The sequence below is a fragment of the Aquarana catesbeiana genome, linkage group LG02 (assembly GCF_042186555.1).
Source record: "Aquarana catesbeiana isolate 2022-GZ linkage group LG02, ASM4218655v1, whole genome shotgun sequence".
Lineage (NCBI taxonomy): Eukaryota > Metazoa > Chordata > Amphibia > Anura > Ranidae > Aquarana > Aquarana catesbeiana.
In genome coordinates this window covers 700872494-700894309 of record NC_133325.1, presented here as the reverse complement: position 1 = coordinate 700894309, position 21816 = coordinate 700872494, and the positions used below count along the sequence as shown (strand labels likewise).

The 21816-nt window shown below is 39.1% G+C and overlaps 1 protein-coding gene across 1 annotated transcript in view; it reads right to left on the bottom strand.

Moving 5' to 3' along the window:
* TRPV3 (transient receptor potential cation channel subfamily V member 3) overlaps positions 1-21816 on the bottom strand; it is a 55363-nt gene that overhangs the window by 25291 nt on the left and 8256 nt on the right. Inside the window, exons 2-4 of the mRNA XM_073616911.1 lie at positions 10111-10215; positions 4199-4282; positions 2262-2345 (exon numbers count right to left, since the gene is read on the bottom strand). Of these exons, the coding sequence (XP_073473012.1) occupies positions 2262-2345; positions 4199-4282; positions 10111-10215 (273 nt within the window). The remainder of the gene's footprint in view (positions 1-2261; positions 2346-4198; positions 4283-10110; positions 10216-21816) is intronic.

The following is a 21816-nucleotide window of genomic DNA, read 5'->3' as shown; positions in this document are numbered from 1 at the left end:
CAGTGGTCATTTAGAAAGAGTGATTTCTGGATTTGATTCTGAATCTTTTGTAGAGGTTGGGTGCTAGACACAAAAAGGACTTCATGGCTGTTGGTGTTTTACGCTCCTTTGGGTAACTCCACTATAGTCATATTTGATGCGTTTTGTTTCCTTCCGTACAAGTACACTATGGTCACAGCTATGTTTACAGGCAGAGCATGATATAACAGTATATTATGTTGGGAAAACAGTATGTTTGTCATATATCTACCGTACTTGCTTTTTGCTCCATATAAACATGACACTAGTACAGAATCAGATTTGTAGATTGACCTAATGTGAACTATCTGTATGTCAATAATAATACTGGATGGACCCTCTGAACAATGCTATACCCTTTCTAGCAAACATTGCAATAAAAAATAGGGATATTTAGTGCACACATATTGCAATACATGTTTAAGCTGGCAAACTGCATCAAAATAAACCCTCTGTAGCCAGTCTTACTCTAGTTTGCCACTGCAAATGCTACTGTAGAAACAATGCCAACCTGGGGCAAACCGACACAAAATGGGGGAGAGATAAACAGTTTAGGTCTGGCCACTGACCTGCAATACAGAGTAGGACTGGCCAAAGAGGGATTATTTTTACGCAGTTGGCCAGCTTAACCACTTGTCGACCAGCCGCCATAGTTATACTGCAGCAAGGTGGCTCCGCTGCATGAAGGTACCGTTACGGCAGTTCCTGCTCTAGCTTCTGTGGCCAAGCGTGCCGATTGGCCAGTTGGGGTGCCAATCAGCGGGTCCGGCACACTCCATGCCCGCCAGCCACCCGCAATCGTTCCCTGCAGAGACAGAACGGGGATCTGCCAAAGTAAACAAGGCAGATCTCTGTTCTGACAGGGTATTACACTGAGATCCTGTCTTTCTGCTATGCAGGAAGACAGATCTGTGTGTGTTATCACAGACAGCCCATCCCCCAGACAGTTAGTAAACACACCCAGGGAACATAGTTAACCCCTTGATTGTCCCTGTTAACCCCTTCATTGCCAGTGTCATTAGTACAATGACAGTGCATATTTTTAGCACTGATCACTGTAATAATGTCACTGGTTCCCAAAAAAGTGTAAAAAATTGTCAGTTAGGTGTCCGATCTGTCTGCCGCAATGTCGGAGTCCCGCTAAAAATCACTGTTCACCGCCCGCTATTACTAGTAAAAAAAAACATAATAATAATAAAAATGCCATAAATCTATCCCCTATTTTGTAGATGGTATAACTTTTGCACAAACCAATCCTTATATGCTTATTGTTTTTTTTTTTTATCAAAAATATGTAGCAGAATACATATTGGCCTAAATTAATGAAGAAATTAGATCGTTTTAATTTTTTTTATTGGGTATGCTTTATAGCACAAAATAAAATATATTGTTTTCAAGATTGATGGTCTTATTTTGTTTATAGTGCAAAAAAAAAAAAAAAAAAAAAAAAACGCAGAGGGGATCAAAAACCAAAAGAAAGCTCTATTTGTGGGAAAAAAGACATCAATTTTATTTGGGTATATCGTCGCAAAAAATGGCCTAATCATTAAGAGGGTAAAACCTTCCCGGGGCTGAAGTGGTTAAATACGTATTGCAATATGTGTGAACCAAATATCCCTATTTTTAATTGCAAAGTTTGCTTTAAAGGGTGTAGCAGTGTGCAGAGAGTTCATCCAGTATTTTTAGTGTTAATATGTGGTCACACCCCTTTAGCACCTAGTAGATTATATTCATGTACAAGCAATTGGGATATGAGCATAGGTATATCTTGTTTCTATCTGTATGTCAGACACTGAAATTAGCTATGTACAAAAGAATGGGGATCTACATTGTTTCCAAGCAGTCTGAGAAGAGTGGAGGGAGAAGCAATGAAGAACAATCACTGTACTACATTGCTAACCACAAAGCAGATCCTGCATCTAATAAGGAAATCTACCTGTCCCCAAGTACTCTAAAATGTTTTAACACAGTACTGTGGACATAAGCACATCCTAAAATACAGTATATATAAACAAGTAAAAAAACATTAATATGATTGTTCACGTTAATCTAGATCTACAATCTGCTCAGAACTCCTTCACCTGCTAGGGGAGCACATTACAGATAGGAGAAGGAAAGGGGATAGAAGTGTGGGGCAGCACCCTAAAAGTGATGTGATCATACTAAAGGGTGCGGAAACTGATTATTAGGTACTGAATGGGGGACAACATTCTACTGACTTGTATGTAGGAGGATAATCTTACCCATTATTACATTTCTTTAACAGGAACTCTGACACATCTGACACGGTTTGTGGAGAATCAATATCCTCACTTTGCCTGTGGTTACTATTTGGGATAAAAAGGTTGAAAAGTTCATACAATGTACTTAAATTAGTTTTATACACATTTATATTTGGTAAGGAAATACATTAGACATCCTAGAAGAAAGTAAAATATTAGCATAAAACCAAACAAAATAGTGTCCTATTTTTTTCTTTTCTTCTAATTGCTCTTCTAAACGAGCTAATGGAATGTCTACATCTGAAAATATTGTGTTATATCTGTTTATTATGCTCTTTTATACACAATGTAAGCATAGTTAAATGCTTTACAGGGCCATATTGGCTAACAGGATACTACAGGTTCAATATTTATTTTAAACATTTTACAGATTTTAGGAACTGAACCCTCATTAGTATAGTTTGATAGAAGAATCTGTTTTCTAATGCTAGCTTCCAAAAAAAGCTTGTCATAAAAAAAGGACCATGGCAAACCAAATGCACAGCTAGAATACATGTAATTTCAGTTTTGGCAAGGTTGGTCCAGGTATGGAAATGTTAGTTTTATATTTTAGTTACAGCTCTAGATGGAAAAAAGAGACCCCATTACCCTCTAAAATGACCATCTCATTAGGAAAAAAAAAAAAAAAATATATATATATATATATATATATATATATATATATATATATATATATATATATACACTTTTGTGTTCAAAAAATACTTTTGTGTGCATTTATAGTTCTGAAAGAAAAACAGAGTTCCCTTCCACTTTAAAAGAGAGACATAAAGGGTCATCTTTATGACAGTTTGTCACAATTTTGTAGAAAACAGTGGTATACAAACTCTACTCTTAGGGTTTCTGGACGTTTAAGTTGTCTTTGAGTTGATATGGTTGACTTGCTTTTATTTGCATTTGCTTTGACTTGTACAAGGGGAGTTGCAGTAAACATGCAATTTTACCAAAATGTGAAGTCAAGCAAGCACAGCAAAAGACACCATGGAATTCAGCTTCATAACATCCAACTCAGCCTTTGGAGCATTCTAAATTGGAGGCTCAATTCACACCTACACGTTTCAGTGCACATTAACACATGTACACAGGTTTGCCATTGGTGCTAGTTACAGCGTGTTGACATGCAGTGGCCCGGAAAAGGTTCAGTTTTAGGGGCTTTAGATGGGATGTATGACAAAGCACCTGGCCAGGGCAATAAATAAATAAAAAAAATACAGAAAGATGCAGAGGCAAATGTCTAAGGCACTGAAATGCTTAAGCTTTTGCTAAACCTAGGTGGTGTTTCTAAAAATACAGTTTACAATTAAGTCAAGATAAAGCCAGTATGTATAAATACTAATTTACTAATGATACATTTTATATATATATATATATATATATATATATATATATATATATATATATATATATATATATCTGTACCATACCTCATTGAGAAAAGAATATCTAAAAAGTTCAGTGCTATGGAGCATTTTTTTATATAAATTACTTAAATCTAGTGTTGGTTACTGTTAAACTCCAATAGGCCGTTCATGTTCTCTTATCTTGGTATATGTTGTGAACATTTATTTTGTAAATAATACCCAATCATGTGCAAGAAAAATAAAAAAGATGCTATTTTTGATTGCACGTGATTGATTTCACTGCCTTCACTGATCTAAGGGAAAATCCCCTAACAAAGTGAAATTACCCTTGCAAAGTAGACAGTCTTTTTGCCTTCAGTAAATGAACTGCATTACGTCTACAAACAACAATATGTCCTGTTTGTATAATTTTAGATTACAAATGTATATAAATAATTACATTAAATATAACCACCCAAACTACTGTACATTTTTAAACATTACAGGAAAATGACTTGTTTTGTTCTAAGTTTTACTGTAATAAAAACAGGTACTTACCTAGGCTTTATATTGGAGTCCATAGGCTTGGAAAATACAGGGAAGGAAATTTTGCTGGGTGCCACTGGGAAATCAGTGGTGTCACTGTAAAGAGAAGTTTCTGTAAGCATGGGATCAGGATGAGAGAGCGACATGATAAAAATGTAACTGACACAAGAAAAAAGAAAAAAATAGGCTAATGTTTGTAAAATTCCCCTTCTGTCTATCCAAGGTGCTGGATCTCTGCTGTAGGACTGAGCATCTCCTGAGATCAACAGGTACTAGTGGCAATAAGGGCAGAGCCAGCCCGATACTGCCAGAACCAGTTGTGTGGCAGGTGGAATGAGCTAAATGATTTGTGTCTAAAAATATGAAATGGGTTTGCCAGCCTAATCAAATGTTGTCAAACTGCATTGAAACAAATCTTCCTGATGTGTCCTCCCTATAATTATATGTGCAAATGTAAATCCGTTTCCTGATTTCTCTTTATCATAACTTTGTTACAAGTGTCCTATAGTACATGAAGTCTGACTGACAGAATCTCTCTGTCACAGATTTTCCCTCACTCTACGTTTGCTAGAACAATTGTCACTATGAAAGTTAGTGAGCAGAAATGTCTACTAATGGAGCCCCAGTTAGCAGTAAAAAGCCAGCAGGAGAGTTCTAATCTTTCCGCACTCTATGAAAAAGGAAGAAAAAGTTTTGGCTAGGCTTACACTTTAAATAAAACCCATCAACCCTACACCCCAATGTGTGCTAAACATCCTCTGGACCCTTGGGCTTTGTTCACACTGCCACGACTTGGGATCCAACTTGTGAGATGTGAAATCCTATTTTAGTCAATGAGAGCTGTCTTAATTAGCACTACTGAAATCGCTCCAACTTTAGAAAAGGTTCTTGTACTACTTCCAGGCGACTTCTATCCGACTTGTGCCCATAGACTTTAATGGCAGTCGCCTCTAAGTCGGATCCTCATCTTAACTGATGTGATTTGGATCTGACATTACAGGATGATTATCTGGGCATTCCCTGAAGTTGCTACAAAGTTTTTTCGAAGTTGCTCCGAAGCAGCACTAAAGTTGCCTGGCAAAGTCGCACTGACTTTAGGGTCGAGGCAGTGTGAACTGAGCCTTAGTGTCATTGTGATGCCTGCTTCTGCTGCCTAAATGTCAACAGCAATTACAAACAATGTACTGGCTTAAAGAGGAGGTGCAGCCAAAAAAAAATTAAAAGTCAGCATCTACAAATACTGTAGCTACTGACTTTTAACACTAGGGCACTTACCTATCCAGGGAGTCCGAGATGTCAGCACCCCAGCCAATCTTTGGATCGACTCCTGGGTACTGCCGCCACCATTTCTGGTAAGCCGTAAGACTTCACTGCTGGTTCCCTACTGTGCATACGTGAAGCGCATTGCACTTTCCAATTGGCCTGTCTCAGGGGAAGGAAGAGGGGGGCCGAACTTCCAGGAGATTGGGCCGCAGCCCATCTCCCGGAAATGGGGAAGGGGACCTGTCATAAATGGGTCCCCGTTCCCCCAAATGTGACATCGGGGGGGAGCATATAAGTGGAAGTTCCACTTTTGGGTGGAACTCCATTTTCAACCTTGGCACCGCCTTCATATCTGGCAGCTCAGGTTTCTGCACTGTAGGGAGGCAGAGGGCATGTTGCATGCCACAATGTATGGATGTACTGGGATTTTAAAGGAAGGTAAGAGACAAGAAGAGTTGGGGTAAGTTTAGGCACCAGTTGCGGGGGTATTTTTAGGTTTACTTCTAATGCATGACACTCAAACGGCTGATTTTCCACTAACAATTACTCAACAGGGACAAAAGGATTTTTTTTTAGGGTCATTCCACCCAAACATGCTATTTCAGATATACAGTATCTCACAAAAGTGAGTACACCCCTCACATTTTTGTAAATATTTTATTATATCTTTTCATGTGACAACATTGAAGAAATGACACTTTGCTACAATGTAAAGTAGTGAGTGTACAGCTTGTATAACAGTGTAAATTTGCTGTTCCCTCAAAATAACTCAACACACAGCCATTAATGTCTAAACCGCTGGCAACAAAAGTGAGTACACCCCTTAAGTGAAAATATCCAAATTGGGCCCAAAGTGTCAATGTTTTGTGTGGCCACCATTATTTTCCAGCACTGCCTTAACCATCTTGGGCATTGAGTTCACCAGAGCTTCACAGGTTGCCACTGGAGTCCTCTTCCACTCCTCCATGACAACATCACGGAGCTGGTGGATGTTAGAGACCTTGTGCTCCTCCACCTTCCGTTTGAGGATGCCCCACAAATACTCAATAGGGTTTAGGTCTGGAGACATGCTTGCCCAGTCCTTCGCCTTTACCCTCAGCTTCTTTAGCAAGGCAGTGGTCGTCTTGGAGCTGTGTTTGGGGTCTTTATCATGTTGGAATACTGCCCTGTGACCCAGTCTCCGAAGGGAGGGGATCATGCTCTGCTTCAGTATGTCACAGTACATATTGGCATTCATGGTTCCCTCAATGAACTGTAGCTCCCCAGTGCCGGCAGCACTCATGCAGCCCCAGACCATGACACTCCCACCACCATGCTTGACTGTAGGCAAGACACACTTGTCTTTGTACTCCTCACCTGGTTGCCGCGACACACGCTTGACACCATCTGAACCAAATAAGTTTATTTTGGACTCATCAGACCACAGGACATGGTTCCAGTAATCCATGTCCTTAGTCTGCTTTTCTTCAGCAAACAGTTTGCGGGCTTTCTTGTGCATCATCTTTAGAAGAGGCTTCCTTCTGGGACGACAGCCATCCAGACCAATTTGATGGAGTGTGCGGCGTATGGTCTGACAACTGACAGGCTGACCTTCCACCACGTAAAACCTCTGCAGCAATGCCGGAAGCACTCATACGTCTATTTCCCAAAAGACAACCTCTGGATATGACACTGAGCACGTGCACTCAACTTCTTTGGTCAACCATGGTGAGGCCTGTTCTGAGTGGAATCTGTCCTGGTAAACCGCTGTATGGTCTTGGCCACTGTGCGGCAGCTCAGTTTCAGGGTCTTGGCAATCTTCTTATAGCCTAAGCCATCTTTATGTAGAGCAACAGTTCTTTTTTTCAGATCCTCAGAGAGTTCTTTGCCATGAGGTGCCACGTTGAACTTCCAGTGACCAGTATGAGAGAGTGAGAGCGATAACACCAAATTTTACACACTTACGACCTTGTAACAGTAACGAGTCACATGACACCGGGGAGGGAAAATGGCTAATTGGGCCCAATTTGGACATTTTCACTTAGGGGTGTACTCACTTTTGTTGCCAGCAGTTTAGACATTAATGGCTGTGTGTTGAGTTATTTTGAGGGGACAGCAAAACATTGTCAAAAGGACAGGAATGGAGAGTAAATCTTTCTAACTGAGCTCCTGATAGCAGTAAAAACCTAAAAGGAGTTCTAACTCCCAATTTTATTCAAAGCTAGAATAAAAGGTTTTGGCTTCACAAACACTTTAAAATTCCAAAAGAAAGCATGTGAAATCCACAAAGTGGCCACAGTAGGCATGTAGACCTGGAATTTCAGTTCAGATATCTCAGCAAATCAATTTTCTTTAACTGGTGCCCTGTGTATTCCTCTGCCCTCTACCCAAACAGCTGAAAAAAATGTTTTATCCCCCTGGATAATAAAGAAAAATCTGTCAAATATGCCAGTGCTATACCCTCATGCAACTAATACGCAAATTAATAACATCATGCTTCAATTGCAAATGCATAAATCACATCAGTGAGACAAGTGCAATGAAAATCCACTCTCAAAACATTGTGTATAATCCTCATAAATTACAGCAAAACTTATATTAAATTCCAAAAATCCTGTGCAGATATAAGGTCTAAGAGTCCATATATTACTGTCAAAGACACATCTCCTCCTCCAATATATTCCACCTTGTGCAGTGCTTAAATACTCAAAAAGCTCAACAGATAACTATGACCACTTATTTCTAAGTTCATATATCACATGTTAAACACACCAAGTACATCCGGTCCTATCTTCTCCAATTTCTCCTCTGGTTAAGAGTCAATGGTTTGATTCTCCTTTCCACTCATCTTCAATATTGTTTTTAATAAAGTCATTTTATTAAATATAAAATGCCTACTCACAAAAAATCCTTAGTAAATGCTCATGTCTTCAATAATCACCCCCATACACAGAAAACATCCACTACTTCTGGGTTCCCCTAGCATCTGATGTCACATCTGTCTCAATGCGTTTCGTCACAAGGACTTCCTCAGGAAGCTTTAATAAAAGCACTTTTTCAAAAACAATGTTTGCACTATTGAGATTGTTTGTGTTTAACTGCATGGGATATGATGATGAGCATTAGCAGTATTGATAAGCTGTGGGGGCTTGGGTAGCTGTGCTTTCAATATGGCTGCCGCCCGAAACTACTCACCAGCAACCCCCCTTAGTCTCTGTCATGTAATTGGTAACAAACCCATTCTCAAGTGTGCTTTCACACTGGGGCGGTGCGCTTGCAGGATGGGAAAAAAACATCCTGCAAGCAGTATCTTTAAGGTGGTGGAGGATCGATGTATACACTGCTCCTCCACTGCCCCTGCCCATTGAACTGAATGGGCAGCTCTGCCGAAGCGCCTGCAAAGTGATTTGGCAGCGCTGCAACACGGGTGCTATTAACCCTTTCTTCGGCCGCTAGCGGGTGTTAAAAGCGCCCCACTAGCGGCCGAAAAGCGCTGCTACATCTAGCATCACTTTACCGCCAATGCCCGCACCGCCCCAGTGTGAAAGGGGTCTTAATGTTATTCTATAATTTGCCCTTTCTAAAATGACTCTGAAACAATGCACTGCAATGTTATTCACAGATTAATTCGTTTTTTTTTCAATGTTATGAGAAAAACAAATAAAAATTTTAAAAATTATAATTAGAAAAAATTGGATAGAAAAAAAAAAATAAAACCGCAGGAAAATAATAGCTAAGGGGATAAAATGGAAGTAAAAGTTATTAGGGGCTAATAAAATAATAGGGGTTAAATAGAAACCTTTTTTTATTTGTCAGGTTACTTTATCTGACATTATATAAAGATCAAAGCTCACCCCCTTTATCTGCAGATCAACAGAACAGAGTAAATAAAAAAGTACCAATATTACTTTGTATTTCTGAATCCCGAAGGGGCTGGCAGGTTGGCACTGCAGCACTTGGAAAAGGGGACAGGACAAGTTTTTTTGGTCATGTGTAGCATGTCCAAAGACCACAACTGGTTAAAAAGCTCTTTACTAAGGGTAACATTTTTCTTTTAATATTTCCTCATTAGGTCTTTCTTGCTACACATTATATAATAATTAGCCAATAAAGGGTATCAGTTTAACTCCAAAACTTTTCTCACTGATCAATGATTAGCAAAGTACAACACTCTGCTAATACTTTATATTATTATTGGAATGTTTCTAAGTTGAACTAAAAATAACTTTCAATGTCCATATATTAATTTAGCCCCAGAGATTTCAGTAGCATGCACCAAAACTGCAAGTCTTCAACTGCTGATTAATTAGATTGGCTTTATAGTAAACCTGTGAATATTGACACAATTGTCAGTAGATCCAGAGATATAGGTAGCTGAAGCTATGCAGAAAATACATTTTCCTGTAAATACTGATCTTATCCCCACTACTTCTAACCTCATAAGTCCTCCTATTGGTCGGTGAAGGCACCCATCCTTTTAGACAACCAATGAGTAGATTTGGGAAAGGGTGAGGCAGGGAGGGTAGGGCCAATCTTGACTTTTATAGAAAAAGTCATGTAAATAGCAAGAATAAATTATGTATCCCACAAATGATGTATCCTACAGTAAAGAGAGTGACCGAAAAACTTAAAGGAAGCCATTTCCAGAGAGTAAAAATCATGTGTTGTTACTGATATCTCACCTCTTCTTAAGCCCATTGTCCAAAGTCTTGTGTGTCCTGGGTGGTGTTCCAGGAGGAATCCCGGCCTTGGCCAAAAGCGCCACTCCCTCGTTTTTATTCATTGTTCTGCAATGAAGACATAATGTATAAATCCTTAAATCTGCATGACAAATAAAACTAATGCCAGTTTGAGAATATGCAAAAGACACTTTAGTGACAAAATAACTGCCAATATTGTTCTTGCATCACATTCACATCACATTGCAATATTATTATATTATTAAAGAAAAATACAACGCATTACAATAAATAAAACACTAATGATGTGCAATTCTCTATGGAGTCTATTAAGTCTTGTGCATGTATATATGTATTATTTTACAACAATGCCTTATATAAAGGTGCACCTATAAGTATTCTTAACATACACAACACATGATCATACACATAATCATCTACAGTACAGTGTACACAATGAGAGAAGAAATATATATATATATATATATATATATATATATATATATATACACAAAATCTAATGTGTGAGTATAACACTGTCCCTATAGTCAGGAAATGTATTTGTACATCTGAAACAAACTAAAATAATTTCCGGCAACTTATGTAAACCTATACTGTGATGCATCTCTGCTATGTAGAATCAATTAGAAGGGAATGCCTAGTGTCATCTAAGAATGTGATTGTGACACAATAGACACTGAAGAGGACAGATTATGATGTACAACAGTTACTGCAGTCCGGGATGGGAGCAGGCTGTAGTTTGTTGCTGTTGATGTGACAGTTCTCACAAAAGAATAATAGAAAAAAAACACACAATGAATTAGTCACTTGACAGAGGAGGGTGATGTAACAGCTGCACGGAAAAAAAAAAAATCCAGCTCTTTAACTACACTCACAAAGTAAAAATACAAGGAGGGCATATCTTCAATATATGTTTTTTTTAGATTGGCTGGCTTTTTTATCATTTTGCAGTTTTCAGTAGATACTTTAAAGGAATCATTCACCTGATTTTTATATATAACTAAGATTTTGGTGTTGAGATTTCTGTATCTGACTTCCCAGGTTTACTAAGCCACAAAGTTTATTACAGTGTGGATCTTATTTTTCCGTTGTTTTTTTTTTTTTACATTTTATTTTACTTTACATTACATAGAAATGCAGTAGTAGGAGTAAGATGCATTATCATGGAGCAAGAAGAGTAAAAATGTATTTGAGGCAGGGAAAGAGCTTATAAAGACAAAAGGGACCTAATTTTATGCACAATAAGTGAGAAGGTTAAAGTTACCTATAAATCTATAACTTACATACACTATATTACCAAAAGTATTGGGGTGTCTGCCTTTACACGCGCATGAACTTTAATGGCATCCCAGTCTTAGTCCGTAGGGTTCAATATTGAGTTGGCCCACCCTTTGCAGCTATAACAGCTTCAATTCTTCTGGGAAGTCCCACAAGGTTTAGGAGTGTCTCTGTGGGAATGTTTGACCATTCTTCCAGAAGCACATTTGTGAGGTCAGGCACTGATGTGGTGATTGGCCTGACTCGTAGTCTCCGCTCAAATTTGCCAATCCATGTTGGGTCCTGACCTCAACCAGATAGAACACCTTTAGGATGAATTAGAGCAGAGACTGTGAGCCAGACCTTCTTGTCCACATCAGTGCCTGACCTCACAAATGCGCTTCTGGAAGAATGGTCAAACATTCCCATAGACACACTCCTAAACCTTGTGGACAGCCTTCCCAGAAGAGTTGAAGCTGTTATAGGGAGGGCCAACTCAATATTGAACCCAACGGACTAAGACTAGGATGCCATTAAAGTTCATGTATATGTAAAGGCAGGTATCCCAATACTTTTGGTGATAGTGTATTTGTCTATGCAAATCTTTAGAGCCCATGGTTTATCAAAATGCATGGTATACCAAAATGCAAATGGGAATTTTTTTAATTAATAGCAACTAGCGATGTGCTCAGGTGTTTTCTGATCTTAGTCCCAAGCCACTTAGCCACCTGAGCAATCCCACCAGAAAGCCGTCACTGCACACTTCCAATCATGAGAAGCCTAGTCTTTCCTTGGCCCACAGCCACACATATACAAGAGGGTGTGTGTATGTGCAGCTGCGGTCCGGGAAATGCCTCAGTCGCTTATGATTGGCGGTGTGCAGTGCCGGCTTCCTGGCGGGATTGTTCAGGTGGGTTGGGACTAGGATCCGAACATGCCTGAGCTCATCCCTACTAGCAACTATACACTATTATCAAATATTTAACATCATCGCTAGAAGTTACAAACTTACTTTCTAACCCTTTTATTTTGTCCAGTTCCTCAAATACATGTCTTTTTCATAAAGACTGAGCTGAAAAAAGCTCAGTATGTGCAAAAAGTGTAAAAAAAAATAAATTATGAGACCTTCGAATTCAAATAAAGTGACAATGCGGCCCAGAATCAAGAAAATAAAATAAAATGAGTGATTACTTTAAAATATGTGCAAAAAAAATAACCCAAGATATATATATTTACTGCAATAACAAATGCTGAATGGACCATAAATAAAGTGTAAAATACAAAGTTCAAATAATGTCCAAAATTCAATAAGTGCAATCACAAGGTGGAAATGTGCAAGTAATTAAAAAAATAAAAATAAAATTAAAAAAGGAACTTTTCTCACCTCCCCCCCAAAAAAAGATACTGTGAAGTGACTCAATACATGCGCAGATAAAGATCGCTGGAATCTCTTCTCCCTGTAAATCTTTCAGCTGAAAAGTGCCCACCTCCTCTCTCCAATTAGCATTGACAGAAATGTACCATAGTCTCCCAAAAAGCAGATACTGTGAAGTGACTCAATACATGTGCAGATATAGATCGCTGGAACCTCCTCTCCCTGGAATCCCCCAGCTGAAAAGAGCACACCTCCTCTCTCCAATTAACATCCATAGAAATGGAGACGCTAATTGGAGAGAGGAGGTGTGCACTTTTCAGCTGGGGGATTCCAGAGAGAGGAAACTCCAGCAATCTTTTTCTGCACATATATTGAATCACTTCACAGTATGTGTGATGAGAGGTGAGAAAAGGACATTATTTTAGATTTTTTTGATTTTTTGATTTACTTGCACATTTGTGGTGATTGCACTTATTGAAATTTGGACATTATTTGAACTTTGTATTTTACACTTTATTTATGATTGAAAACCCATTCAGTATATATATATATATATATATATATATATATATATATATATATATATACATATATATATCTTGGGGAAAGCTTCTAGAAATTCTGACAGTAAAGATAGGAGGGAATTGTTAACTCCGGGAAATCTTTAAATATTAAATCTTTATGTCCTATGGGAATTTATTCCAGATCTGTGCAGTGATCCAGTGTAAAATGTTACCTTTCTGCAGGAGCTTCCTTTATTACCCTGTTTCCCTGAAAATAAGACCTAGCGTGATTGTCGGTGATGGCTGCAATATAAGCCCTACCCCCCAAATAAGCCCTACCCTGTTTCCCCAAAAATAAGCCCTACCCTGAAAATAAGACCTACAAGGACTTTAACTAGGGCTTATTTGGGGAGTAGGGCTTATATTGCAGCCATCACCGACAATCACGCTAGGTCTTATTTTCGGGGAAACAGGGTAAAGACCTGTCACTGCTGTTCTCTATCCTTGTGCAGGGTGACTGGTCTTGTCTCTGCCCCCTTCTGTAGCTTTTTTCTGGCAGCCTATAGTGGGTGGGGTCTGCTGGATCCCTCCCACAACTCTGCTCTTGGCTCAGGCTATATGCAGCCCAGTGATGATGTCACGGCTACATTTGCATTATAGTACCTGGGTTTGCAAAGGCAATTGGTGCAGGCAAGGTGGATTTATATCCTTTGTGGCAATTAAAGAATAAGTTCACCTTTTGGAACATGTTACATGTTCTGCACGTATTTAGAGTGGAACATGTTACACGTTCCAGCTCCTGCTGCCAATCCCCCCCAGAGTGACATCAGGTGGGGGATCTTCTCCCCACACCTGCTATCACAATTCAAAAACAACACAGGAACGTGAGTGAATGAATGAACTACAACCACTGCAGCTGACAGCTTGTACAGTGGAACCTTGGTTTACAAGTAACGCGGTCAACGAGCGTTTTGAAAGACGAGCAATTTTTTTTTAAAATTCTGACACGGTTTGCGAGTGTTGTCTTGCAAAACGAGCAGAATTCAATTTATTGGGCAGTGCAGTACCGCATTTGGCCAGAGGTGTGGGGGTGCCATCGACACTCGGAACGGTTCGGAGCCGTTCGGAAATATTCAGAAGCACTCGGAAATACTCTATTCCCGAATGTTTCCGAGGCTTTCTGAGCTGTGCCTGAGTATTTCCGGTGCCCCCACCTCTTGCCACATGCGGTATTGCATGTAATAGAAGTCAATGTGGAACTAAATATCTTCGTTTCCATTGACTTCTATGGGGAAACTCGCTTTGATATGCGAGTGCTTTGGATTATAAGCATTCTCTTGGAACGGATTATGCTCGTAATCCAAGGTTCCACTGTAGTTCTGAATGAACTGTGAGAGTGCAGATGAGCGCTTTCGTAGTTCATTTGCAACCCCTACGGTTTGCAAACAATCAGCCCGAATGGAGGTATGGTCAGAAAGCTGCAGGGCTTGTCTGCAGAAGTCTGACCATTGCACCCCAGATCCACTGATCACAGGTGAAATGCTTTTAATGCTTCTGCAAGAAAAAAATAATAAATGCACATTTTTCTTTTACAAAACTATGGGCATTTATTATTTTTCTGAAAAGGTGAACCTATCCTTTAAGGAATATGTGCCCAGAGTTCAGCTTTAAAGAAAGGGGAACTCTCTAAAGACAATAAAATGGATAATGGATTGTGGGAAAGGAAATTAAGAAGTCAATAAAATCTCAAGAAAGAACTGGCATGTTTTACAAGGACATTTTCAACAGTTTTAACTAAATGACAATATAGGATTAAAAGCACAACTATGGACAGGATTGTAAAAAGCTATGTATGAGAGAAAAAGATACTGAGATAATGATTTCTGTTATTGTAAGAAGTGTGCAGATTGTGGTAATAGCAAGTTAGAAGGGAAGGTAATGAGGACATTTTGTGGCCTCCTTCACGCAGGTGATGATGCCCATACAGGTACATCTCAAAAAATTCATATATTATACAGATTTATTACTTTATATAAATTGTATAACGTGAGTAGGCCATTTTTTGCAGCATTTCCACTTCCAGGTACTGAAGCAGGCAGCCCATTGAAGTCTATTAGTGAGCAACAGCTGCACGGACACAGCCGCTTGGCCCAATATCACAACTATGCGAATGCAGATGAATAGTATGTCAGCACAATAATCCAGCATATTTCACCTTTATGGGCATTGAACAGATATGGTTAGACAAGGTCATCCAGAGCCCAGGGCGAACTTGCCAAACTCTGCCCCCCCCAAGATGTATGAGCGTTATGTGTCAGCAAAAATCCCTGCACAAAAACGCTGAGCACTAATCTGCATGCTTACTCCTAAGCATACATTCCCACTCCTCCCAGTACAAATCAACCCCCCTGCTGAAATCCCCCATCTCAGCACAAACCTTTGCCCCCCCCCCATCCCCCAAATCCCCTAGCTCAAATGACCCCCCCCCCAAAAAAAATTCACCCCTCCTAGCACAAATCCCCTACTCCTAAAATTTCCCCTCCTAGTACATATCTTCTCCCCCACCCCAAACCCCCCCCCATACAAATTCCACCCAAATCCCCCCTCCTAGCACAAATCTTCTTCCCCCATCCCCCCTCCCAACACAAATTCTCCTAAATCACCACACTTAGCGCTACCCCCCACCAAAAAAATTTTCCCCTCTATAACAATACTTACCCCATGTGCATCTATTATTTCTGATCCCCTGCAAAGTGATCTGCGGTGGATCTGTGGTGTGATAGATAGTGAGGAAGTGAATTGTCACCTCCCCATCACCTGTTTTAACCTTCCCTTTGCTGAAGCCACATGCATTACAAGCAGCTGCAGGGCAGATGTACAGCCCTAAGCAGTGGCATTTCTGTGTTTAGGTGGGTTGTCAGGTGCTGTAAAACAATGGCTTTACCACCTGTTTTTACCACCATCTGGCCTCCCATGTGAACCAGCCCCAAGAGGTCACCTATGGTTACAGCTTACCGACCAATTAGTCATAAGAATTGTTTGAACATTTTTGAGGGTCTCAAGGGTCTCAAGGTGTTAATTGTACTGTATGTAGCATATTCGTGAGTCCTGCACCCTGTACATATTTCACTCCTGAACTCTGCACCCTTTACATAGCGCACACCTAAGCCTTGCGGCCTGTACAGGGCACACTCCTGAACCCTGCACTATTTACATAGCACACTCCTGAGCCTTGCACCCTGTACATAGCACACTCCTGAACCCTGCACACTACACGTACATGGGCTGTCTCTTTACTGGATGTGGATCTCTTTGCTTTATTGAGAAGGCCTCTTTGCTGGATTGGGGATCTCTTTGCTGGATTGGGGATGTTTTTGCTGGATTGGAGATGTCTCTTTGCTGAATATATAGAGATGTCTCTTTGTTGAATATTTTGGGATTTCTCTTTGCTGGGTTGGGCTGTCTCTTTGCTGGATATATGGGGATGTTTCTTTGCTAGATTGGGCTGTCTCTTTGCTGGATATATGGTGGGCTGTTTATTACTGGATATGGTGGGGCTGTCTAATGTTGGAATCTATTCTTGCTGTAGGGGGTCTATTATTGCTTTTGCTTCAATAACAAACTCTAAGGGCTCATGCTAGCCCCCTAATACTTAGTTCCCTGTTTCCTAAAGGGGGAGGCTCTAGGGACGGAGACAAGTGTTATCTAGGGAAAGGGGGAGTTCCTGCACATTTTCTCTGAAAAAAAAAGCCCTATACAGATGTATCAATTTACAGAGATTAGACAAACCATTTAACACAGACAGGGTTGCTTGCAATGATTAACTTTTAGTCAATTCAAACCTTTATCCTGAAAGGAAAAAAAATTTTTTTTTGCTATAGCTGATTATAAAGTATGAACTGAGATTTGGCCTCAATTTGTTAGTGAGTTTAAATCTGCTAGTGTATCTAACACTCCCCTTCCCCTAGAATGTCAATGCTGCTGTCCAAAGGTGCCCCTGTGCTCCTTCATCCAGAGTAGGGGCACTCTAATGCCCCGTACACACGGTCGGACAAAATCCTAGGATTTTTTCAGACGGATGTTGGCTCAAACTTGTCTTGCATACACAAGGTCACACAAAGTTGTTGGAAAATCCGATCGTTCTGAAAGCGGTGACGTAAAACACGTACGTTGGGACTATAAACGGGGCAGTGGCCAATAGCTTTCATCTCTTTATTTATTCTGAGCATGCGTGGCACTTTGTCCGTTGGATTTGTGTACACACGATCGGAATTTCCGACAACGGATTTTGTTGTCGGAAAATTTTATAGCCTGCTCTCAAACTTTGTGTGTCGGAAAATCCGATGGAAAATGTGTGATGGAGCCTACACACGGTCAGAATTTCCGACAACAAGGTCCTATCACACATTTTCCATCGGAAAATCCGACCGTGTGTACGGGGCATTATACTGGAGGTGTGCTACCAGGTGACAACAGAGGGAAAAAACCCTAAAAAATAAAATAAATGCAGCCACCATATCTTAGGAAGCTGCAATATATAACATTTATGGTGTTGGGTTTAAAACTAAGCTGATATAAATATACATATAAATTTTTTTTTTTTTTTTTTTAACTAAACACATGCTTATACATGACACTACGGCTCTCGATTCAATAGTAAACAACTTGAAGTGTACAGACATATTTGAATACATAGGAGCCTTATACATTTGAATTTGTCTTACTCATAGTGTGACAGAATGACAATAAGGACAAAAACAATGACACACAAAACTTGTTTTGGATACCAAAACGCATGATTAAAGCGTTCCATTCATGAAAACCAGCTGTTATTGTATTTTGTACAAATACATATTTACGTCAGGTTATTTTTTTTTCAGTGATATAGCAAACACAGTGTTGCAGTCGAAGTCATTACCTTCCAACCCCCCGATTTTATATATAAGATTTGCTCACTCATAAGACTTGTCAATTACATACAGAAAAGCTATAAATACAGCAAAAAGAAAGTATACAGTATACAGCGCACCATTTCTAATCTGAATTGCTTGATTGCAGCACTTTCTTCAACAGTACGTCTTATCCAAAATTACACAAATATACCTTACAGCGCTCACCTAGAAACATTACAGTCAAAATATAAAGTCTCATTCAGTTTCATTAAGCTTGTCAATCACAATTGCAAGAACAGATCAAAGGGTTTAAGGTAAATAAACTGTTTACTTTGCAAAGGCATGAACACATTGCAAGGGAATTTTTCAATGGCTTAGTGAATGTGGTAAAAATGGTCTTTCCAAAGCACACCCAGTCAACTGTAAGGAGAATAAAGAAAAACCAGTATTTCGCTTGCACATGATTGGATGATGGAAGTCAGCAGAGTTTCATCACATTCACAAAGATCTGAATGAAAGTGCAAACAATCTATTTGCCCTTGGTAAAGCAACCCTATAATGTAATGATGTTCCTTATTTCACCTTTTCAATCCACTATATCCACCATCTCCAATGGTACATCAGAATCTATACCATGTTCTTATTTCATGTGCTGTATGATCTGTCCACAAGCCCAACACTATTACTAAACCACCTCCTCCGAATGTCCCATCTCAGTACCTCCTTCTTGATAGTGTTAACTCTTCTCAAAAAAGTAAACGCTGGAGTCCATACATAATCCACAGAGTTTATTTATTAATGATGTTCCTTATTTCACCTTTTCAATCCACTATATCCACCATCTCCAATGGTACATCAGAACCTATACAATGTTCTTATTTCATGTGCTGTATGATCTGTCCACAAGCCCAACACTATTACTAGACCACCTCCTCCGAATGTCCCATCTCAGTATCTCCTTCTTGATAGTGTTAACTCTTCTCAAAAAAGTAAACGCTGGAGTCCATACATAATCCACAGAGTTTATTTATTAAAAATCAAGTGGTCCAGTATACAGCACAAACTGACAGGTTTCGGCTTACAAGCCTTACTCATAACTATGAACTATGAGTAAGGCTTTGAAAGCCGAAACACGTTAGATTTCTGCTGTATGCTGGACCACCTGGTTTTTAATTAATAAACTCTGTGGATTATATATGGACTCCTGTGTTGACTTTTTTGAATATCTTGTGGATGGGGCTGACAGGAGCCCATCTGGGAAACTGACATCTGCTGTATGATGACAACAGTCAGGAGGGTGAGCGCAGCTCATTTGTTTGATGAGACTCTGTAGAGTTGATTTATTAAAACTGTATCGTGCAAAATCTGGTACAGCTCTGTATAGTAACCAATCGGCTTCCAGGTTTTTTTGTCAAAGTTTAATTGAACAAGCTGAAGTTAGAAGCTGATTGGCCACCATACACAGCTGCACCAGATTTTGCACTATCCCGTTTTAGTAAATCAACCCCTGTATCTCCTTCTCCTTTCTCACACAGTTCCAACCGAATGTCACTAATAAAATATGTTATGGACAGGAGTGAAAAGATGGTCTCCAAATGCAAACTAAGATGGTTAATGAGGTGGAGACCCGTTAGTACTATGCAATTGTGGTCAAGTTTAGAAAGCAAAAAAAATTTGATTGTAATTTTAGGTTCATTTCTTTAAAATTTTTTAAAGGTTTATAAACAAATCTTTTTTATGTTAGTCTTTCAATATAAGCATAGAATCTCTTTATTAAGCATTTGATACAGGGTGCTTCCATAAGAAATATCAGCATTTCCATAAGACAGCCAAGCCACAGCTGCTTACCTTTGAAATGCCCTTTTCTAACGGATATTCCACACAGTACTGCTTGAATTGGAGACAGGGAAGGGACGTTTTTTTGACATATTTAGCTGTGTTTATGTGTGTTCCTAATAGAGCCGATCAACAGGAAACCAAATTACACTCTCTTTGCAACACAAAGGTAAAGAACTACAGAAATCTTGTAGTCAGCAGACTCCAGGGTTTCATTCACTTGCAAAACGTGTTATTTATAAAATATACCTATGCAATATTTTATATATGTACCCGGTAAAAAATGAAATGAAACAAAAAGTACATGCAAAGCCAAAACATTTGTTATCTTTAGATTGAGGGATAAGGAGTAAGAACTTCTTTCAAGTTTATATTGCACTCTATGTTCCTGCTGGGGTGACTTGACTCTCTTTTGTCTCCTGTTGTGCAGGAAAAATCTAAATATATTAGAACTGTCACTGGAAGAGAAGGAGAGGAATAATCTTCCAATGGGAACATCTGTTCTGGTGACAGTTTTCTAAGAGGGGATTTCCTCTTACTTCCTGCTGTGTCTCCAGGACAGGAAGTGATGGAAAACCTTTCCAATGAGACAAGATATTTTAAAAAATCCTATGTTATTATTATTATTTTTATTATTACAATACATAATTTATATAGCACCAATAGTTACAATACAATTTGATACAAGAGGGTTAGAAGGGTCCTGGTCAAATGTGCTAACAATCTAGAGTTTCTCCTGTCCCTTACTCTAAATAAAATGTTTTGATGGTAGATATACTTTTTTCACGTTGGATGGAGTAATAGAGGGTTTATAATCCCCTGTCAGGTTTTTATTTGGGGAGATTTACCATCAATTCCTGTCCTATAGTCCAAACAGGAAGTGAGGGGAAATCTCTGCAAATTAAGGGAACCCCTTGGGTCCCCCCAGGTCACCAGAACTAATGTTTCCTTTGGAAGATTTCCCCTCTATTACTTTTCTTAGGACAACCTACATACCTCCCAACTTTTTGAGATGGGAATGAGGGACACCTATCAGCAAAAGTATGCAGGCATAGGACACACCCCTTGCCACTCCCCCTTAAAGGAGAATTGTACAAAAAAAACAAGGTTGGTTAAACCCACAAGTGCTTTTTTACCACTACTATTCCTTTATATTGGCTTTTGGAATTTACAAATGCAGCAATTTAGAAATCAGATGAAAGGTTTAGCGCTAATAAACACTTTTTGATAGATAAAAAGTGCATTTTATGTACATCTATATAGATCAGACCAAAATGAGGGACAAATTAGGAGGAATGAGGGACAGAGGGACATTGCTCCAAATCAGGGACAGTCCCTCGAAATCAGGGACAGTGATATAAACCTATATTTTTTTATTTTATTTTACTTTCACTTTCAATGATAATGGTAAACAGAACAAATAGAGAGGGTGAATTTCCCTAATGGGGGCACAGACAGAAATAAAAACCTAATGGGTATTCTAATCCATTTCTACTCTATCCAAAACTAAAGAAAACTTTTGCCTTTAGTTATACTTTAATCTTAAACATAAATGAAAATAGCCTGCAAAACCTTATGTATTCCCTTTAAAATATATTTATGATTACTAAAATTAAAGGAACTTTTCAGGTCAACCTTTAATCAATAATCTATTAGTAATGCAGCTTTCAAGTTATTTTAGGTTATGTTATCTCTGTTATGCAATATGAAACCTTCAACCTGTTGACACATATTTTGCTATTATGAATTATGTCATCTGCAAACCGCTTCAAGGAGAAAAGATACGGAGCTTTAGACACGCAAATAATCTAAAAAGCGATTAAAA